Below are 7,138 nucleotides of genomic sequence, written 5' to 3'. Positions count from 1 at the left end.
GAAGGAACAACATATATGTGGTAGTAGACAAACTCACTAAAGCTGCCCACTTTATCCTCACTAAGACTCAATATACTACATCTTACGTAACCACTCATTATATGAAACATGTATTTAAATTGCATGGGTTGCTGCATGTAGTGCATGATAGGGATGCTAAGTTTATGATTAACTTTTGGCTAGCAGTTTTCACATCTATGGGAACCAAGCTTGCTCCATCCATAACATACCACACCCAGACTAATGATCAAAGACCTAGAGGGTCAACGAATGGTTTGAGACCAGTTGCAAGCTTTTGAGAGAGAGAGGGGGGTGGAGAGGGGGGCCTCATACTTTCTCCAATTTTTATAAGACTTTATTTGAACTATGTATTGTATAGATTTAAGCTATTGCACGAATATCATATAGCCTGATATTAAATTCCAAGGCTTTGATTGTAGCTTTGGTTTAGAGATAGAGAAGGGTGACATAGTTAGAAGAAAAAGCATAGAAGAAGAGATTCATATGATGTGTCCAATGGTAATTCATTGTGATTGTGCAATCTTTTTTTAATGGAGAGAAAAGAACAATGTGCTACAATATTCCTTCCTTTTGCTTGCAAAAATGTGAAGCCTCACACGCTTTCCAATGATACCAATTGCACGGACCATGGTTAGCAAGCCAGTTGGCAAGACCAATCAAGTACTACATATAAGTTCCACATTATCAAGAATGGAAGCCTAGATTTTGAATATTGATGATGAATAAGTATTCCGTAATTAATGTGGCCTAGCATGTCATGTTCAAGGAGTGTTGCTTAATCATTACTAAGTCTTGTGGTGATGTATACATTGTCTATATCCCAAATCATGATACCTTTTGCTATTTATACAAATGGGCCTTTACAAGAATGTCTTATAAGGAGCCATTTTATTGTTTCCATTCTAAAATTCTAAGTTGCAAATGTAGAATTTAGTCTTGAGGAAGAATTTTTCTTAGAGAAAATGGCATTCACTAGATTGAATTCAATTATAAGCAATGTTCACAAAAAGACGAGGTTGAGTTTCAAGTGAGTTGCAAAGAGTACTCCCAAGATTTGAAGAGGAGGTTTTAAAAGGCATACAAATAATTCCATTTTAGTTATACATTTGTTTTCTTAGGAAGGTTAAGTGAGAGCCTTGGACAAAGCCTATAGATGTTTGAGTTGAGTAAGAGGTTTTTGTATGGGCTGTCAAAAAATGTGTTTGGTGAACACTGATTATAACGAGCAATTCTCATGGTTGAGGGCAACAGTTCTTTTGGGTTATGATGATCCAGTCAATTATGGTTTTGGCAACACTGATTACAGCTAGCAATTCTTATCACAGTGGGCAAAGGCTCCTTTGGGTTATGACGATCCAATCAATGATGGAAATGATTATTACAAGGTGGTAGTGGTGGTGGTGGTGGTGGCGGTGGTAGAGTGCCACCACCTGGGGGAGGAAGAAGGGCTGAGGGGCTCGAGAGAATCAAAGACGTCATTGATGAGAGGGAAGCTACCACCAGCATTCAGGACACTGTCAGGGGTGCATGAAGAGGAGGAGTTGGACCCCATCATCATCATCATCTCTTCTTCCTCCTGCTTGATGGTGTGCATGATGACAGGGCGCATGGTGGGCTCCTCAGGGTACAGCAGGGGCAGCTTCTCCCACAGCAGCTGATTGTTGGACAGGCTGAAGCAGCTGGGCAGCTCCGCACAGGCACCAGTGCTGCCACTGCCTCCTCCATCATCATCATGCCCCCCTGCCCCCTCACAGCAGCTGGATGCAGTCACCATCTCTGGGTGCAGAAGGAAGTCCAGATAGTTGTTGCCTGATGTGGGAGGCTCATCATGGTGAGTGTATATCTCATGCTTGAAATCATCATCTGTGCTGCTGTTCATCAGATTGCCCGTACTGTCCATCGTGTGGTGGTGGTGTTGCTGCAGACCCAAGCTTTGCAGCATGGTGGGTGTGGCGGAACCGGGAGGAGGAAGCATACACACTTCTGAGAACAAGAGCATGTCTGGGTTGCTTGGCTCTGGTGTGACCAAGCGCTCGAATAATAGCTGCGTCTTGCAATGCTGCTGCAGCAGCGGGTCTCTTCGGGACCTCGGCCTTCTGCTCTTGACGGACCGCGCATTTCTGGAGAGAGATCCCAGAGAAGAAGAGGATGGGGAGCTCTGATTTTGTGCTTGATTCATATGGTCCGCATGGTGGTGATCATTAATGCTGCCGCTAGAGTTGGAAGGATTGCTGCTGCTCATCACACCTCCAGTAGTTCCTGAGGAAAGTTCCGTGGATGAATCCATCAAAACCGACTCATTTGGCACAAGATCCTGCAGCTTTACCATGAATACATCATTCTCCATGTTGAATTTCCGCAAATCAACCTGTGACTCCATATCCCAACACGGAGCCCCAAAGCGAGAGGGACTCTGCACCTGCAATCAACAGTATTACCACACATTACTAGTCTTGTGAAGCAGGCCAATGGGATCAACAGTCTCGCTGCCATATTGCCATTACATTCCAAGTCTTCGGAGCATACCTATGGTGCAGAAAAACAAGAGCATGTGGTACCTGAAATGCAGCGAACTCGTCGACAAAGCAATGCCCAGTGCTATCCTTGCTAAGGTGATGGTCAAAAGCTTGATCCGCAGACATAGTGCAGGGGTCGTGAAAGGGACTAGTGTTGCTATGGAGAAGAAGATTGGGTGAATGATGTTGAGGTTGTGATTGATCCCCTGATCCTTTGGGCCTCTGCATGGCACGCAAGAGCCTCTTCTGGCGTGTGCTCCAGAAGTTCTTGACATCATTGTCAGTTCGGCCGGGTAGGTAGGAGGCAATTTTTGCCCACTTGTTCCCCAACTTGGCTTGCATCTCTACCACCAGTTTTTCTTCTTCCGGAGAGAACTTGCACCCACTTCTGTCACAAAACCACCACAGACAAGACTTGGTTAAAACCCATTCAATACTATTCATTTGATCAACACTCAGCTTTGTTGGTTTCTCACAACTGACAGAGGACTTGATGATGGATAGATTTGTAAATAGCAGAGAAAGTATGTCCACATTGAGAAGCAGCATACTCACCCACACGCATGTGAGATTTGTTTACTTGGAATGATATGATGCGAAACAGTTTATGTGAGCACTTCTATACATGACGTTTTCCATGTGTTTTTGACAAGCCACACATTGGCATGGGGTGTATCTTGAGTTGGCTCTCTCTTTTCCCCCTCCTTCAGTTGGCACACTCTTAAATGAAGGTAAAGCTCAATAGTTATGGGGGTTAAAGCTACCTACAAGCTGGGAATCCTGAGTGTCTGGCAGACAGGATCTGTTTTCAATGCTGTCCTGACTGATGTGATTTATGCATTGGCTTCAAGCTGGGAACATCCTGTGACAGACGTGCCTAGTCGTCAGGTGAGCGCTGCGAAGGCACTGTTTCTCCAGAGCTAGAAAGTAGTAGCCGTACAGTGAGAGGTTACAAATCTCAGGTGTAGCAATCTTCAAATACTGACATTGGATTTAGTTGGAGAGGAAGTATTGTGGATTAACCATCTGCAATATACGATTTAGCTTTGTTGTGCCAGGTGGGGCTTTTTCTGTGATAGCTTGCGGGCATCATAAGATGGGGTTCTAGTGAAATTTTCATGCGAATCTTCAGTATTTGGCATAGGACCTGTCTTGAAGGCAGTCTGGAAGAGATCACTAGTTTGATTTATGCATCGGCTTCAAGCTTGGAACATTCTGTTACATGTTGGAACTAGAGGTTGGAGTCAGCACGAGAAGGTACCGTTTCTCAGGAGCTAGAAAGCAGCAGCTAGAGTTAACAATGAGAGGTGGATTAGGTCGAAGAGGAGGCTTGGTGAATCAAGCATCTGCGTAGTATAATTTAGATTTGTTGTGCCGCGAGCAGGGTGGAGCTGTTTTTGTGATAGTTCCCGGGTATCAGAAGATGGGCGTTTTAGAGGAATTGTGGTAGATCTTGGGAGTTTTGGGGCGTTCAATGTATGAAGTAACTTGTGAGAAGTTCTTGTTCTTAAAGCACCAGGGCCAATTTGGTGGCTGCATTGGTGTTTTGAAGCATGTGGTATGAACCTGGTCTCACAAACACTCAAACCTGTTACATCTGGGATTTCTTATGACAAGGTTTGTTTCTTGTAGTTTGTTGGGCAGATTTACATTCAGCAGTGAACAGGCAGTGCATTATCCGCTTGTCCTTCAGTCAAAAGTGCCTTCAATACTCTTTGATTGGAATACTTGTCTATTTTAGATCTGAGAGACATCAGTTGCATCTAGGGTAAGTGAAATGATATAAGATATGTAACAAGCCTGAGGCTTATAAAAGTAATCATTATAAGGGGATTCATGGTACTATGGTGACTTGCTTTTTACCGAGAGACAATGAGTTCTGGATTCTAGATTAGTGTATGGTCACAGATACATAGTAAATGAACACAAATTGTAGAAATTATTTATGCCTTCTATCTATATATATAGCTTGCGAAACCATTGCTCCTTGTATTGTCTTCTATTATACAAAACTCCATTCGTCTCTTTTCTGAAACATGGCAGTCTAAGTGCTATAAATCATGGTGCATAACCTACCATAGGGACATTTGAATATCATTGATGATACATGTGACAAACTGCAATTTACAGCTCAATCAATGTTGAAGTCATTTTATTTGATCTTGTTTGGTTATGGTTTGATAACTCTACCTGTAAGCAATAACCATCTGACAGAAATTAGGCTTGATTACTTTTGAACGAAAGGCAAAACTCTACATGGGGGGGCAAAAACAAAGACTCTCCTGTCTTCTTTGCCAGGTTGACCGTGGTTGTGAGCATGAAACATGTGCCAAACTCTCTTCTGCTAGGCTCAAAATAGGGGGTCTGAACTGCATCCCTAGAGAGTCGCTTATGCCTCTTGCTAGTGTCAGGTGTCGTTTGCATATTCCATATGCAAATTAGGCGTCATTTCAGAAGCATGATAAAGGCTGTGGCTCCTGGCATCTTTGTGACAGTAAAATGTATGGCTGTTGAATAGGACAGGATGAAATTTTTTGCATGAGGTGATGAAAGGAAGTCAGCAGAAGCTGGGACTTCTCCGAGTGTAGGAGTTTGAAGAGGATCAATGAGCTGGTTTAGTTGACAAGTCCAAATTCAAGCTTTTGACAAGCTTATAAATTGCTCCCTGGCATTTCTACACAGAATGGAGCATTGGCTCTTGGTTTACATGTCACGTCTCTCAAAAAGTTTCGAGTCCGTTATCTAGACTTCACTTTGGAGCACAACTTATTACAATAATGACAGTGCCCAATTGTTTATTACTGTGTGTGGGGGAGGAGCACACTTGCATGGATGTGATTCAGAAGCAATGAGCACAAATAAGCATTATTCTCGTCTGTGATTAAGAAAAGCACAGTACGATTGCATGTGATGGTATCACTGCGGTAATATGAGTTGATAGTCTTGAATCCAGACAGTTCAAATGTGGTTGTAGTTGATTTGTTGGATGATAATTAATGATACCTCTTCAGGTCAGGCTTGAGTTTGTTAACCCATCGCAGGCGGCACGATTTTCCTGTGCGGGGGAGCAATCCTTTGGACCGAATGGAGCTCCAATCACGAGGCCCGAATTGGCGTACATACTCCACCAATATCTCATCCTCTTCAGGCATCCAAGGTCCTTTCCTCAGAATTTCCTGATCCACTGCTGGTGTTGCTGTTGCTGGCAATGCACTTCCAGCCATCATATTACTCTGCTGTTGCTGTTGTTGGGAGCCTGCAGCTCCTGGTGCCCCTCCCGGTTTCATTTTGCTGCTTTGATGCTAATATTTTCTTGCTGCTGTTGCACTCATGATCTTCTTCTGAGAGTCCCCACTTCTTAAAATTCTGATGCCATCATGTAACATCCCCATTTCATATTATCCTACATTATTCATCCTCAATCAGCAGCTTGGATCATTCCATTGTCCTTTGTTTTTATTCATTTTCGCCGCCCCCAAAATCAAAGCTTTAACTTTGCTACCTCCCCTGCAGCACAGAATGTTTACTTATGAAGAAGAATCCACTCTCTCCGTACACCGTCTACTCAAAAGAGAATGAATGTGGGCGTCTGATCATCTGAAATCAGTCGTCCCCTTGCAAATAGAATAATGTGGGTTTCCGAGAATCTCTCTCTCTCTCTCTGTGAAAATGGTTAGGATGAAATGCAGATGTCTCGGAAAAATGGAATGGATCGAATCAAGAGGTAAATGATTGAATGGGCGTTAAGGGTCAGCGATTGATGATTGCAAGGGTGAAAATTGAAGCAGCTGGCGATTGGCCTTGGGATTTGCAGCAATAATGGGATTGGGTAGACTGATAAAAATGAGAGACAGAGGCAGAGTACAGAGACAGAGACAGAGAGAAGCGGGGGGGGGGGGGGGGGGGAGGGAAACGGCTAATAATAAGCAGAGGTCCTGTTGGGCTGATCAGTGAATGGATAGATAGCAAGGAGGGCATGAATGCAAAAGTAAGAGCTGGGTCGACCCAGAAAGAAATGAAAATGTCTCGGGGGAGAAGACAAGACTTCAGGAAACGGGCAGTTACGTTAAAATTACGAGCATTAATAATTTTGATCAGAACGTAAATAATACGGAAAATAACAGTGTTTATTTTTTTCCCCCCTCTTAATTTTCTGCGCTATCGGATATTTCATATTTCCTTTCCGTGTGTTTTTCCTTGTTTTTGCGAGACAGAACCTTTCGCTTCTCGGACGGTTACTGCCCTATTTTTCCTAATTTTTTTCTCCCCCCGCCCCTCGGAAATTAAAACTATAGCAATTACATGGCCATAATAACCCTAATCCTGCATTGAAGTTATTGGGCCTGCCCATGGCCCCTTTTTTAAGGCACTAGAGCCCCACACAGCCACATGCACTCTTACATGTAGCTCCACATCCTCTTTTGCACTGTTGGGTGGTAGGCGGAGCCGCCCGCCCAATCCTCTTTGATTCACAAAAGAGACCATGTCGATATGCCAATGCATAAAGTAGACCAAATTGCCATATTAAACACCTAAGAATATGTCATCAATCCCCACTAGGAAGCAAGTGAGTCCAACACCACAAGATATTGGCAAATCAA

At 43.5% G+C, this 7,138-nt stretch overlaps 1 protein-coding gene across 1 annotated transcript; it reads right to left on the bottom strand.

The window, feature by feature from the left end:
- Nucleotides 1-1,087: 1,087 nt before the first annotated feature.
- On the bottom strand, nt 1,088-6,324 carry LOC148008091 (uncharacterized). Its single transcript, XM_087674496.1, has 3 exons — nt 5,541-6,324; nt 2,580-2,925; nt 1,088-2,440 (listed from the first exon to the last, which is right to left on the bottom strand). The coding sequence occupies exons 1-3, from the start codon at nt 5,822-5,824 to the stop codon at nt 1,400-1,402; spliced, it is 1,671 nt and encodes a 556-aa protein (XP_087530622.1). The 5' UTR covers nt 5,825-6,324; the 3' UTR covers nt 1,088-1,399.
- Nucleotides 6,325-7,138: the final 814 nt, after the last annotated feature.

This window comes from Lygodium microphyllum, unplaced genomic scaffold (genome assembly GCF_053477565.2).
Source record: "Lygodium microphyllum isolate KBCC unplaced genomic scaffold, Lygodium_microphyllum_v1.1.10 scaffold_404, whole genome shotgun sequence".
In the NCBI taxonomy this organism is placed as follows: Eukaryota; Viridiplantae; Streptophyta; class Polypodiopsida; order Schizaeales; family Lygodiaceae; genus Lygodium; species Lygodium microphyllum.
This window is presented reverse-complemented; position numbering and strand designations above follow the sequence as displayed.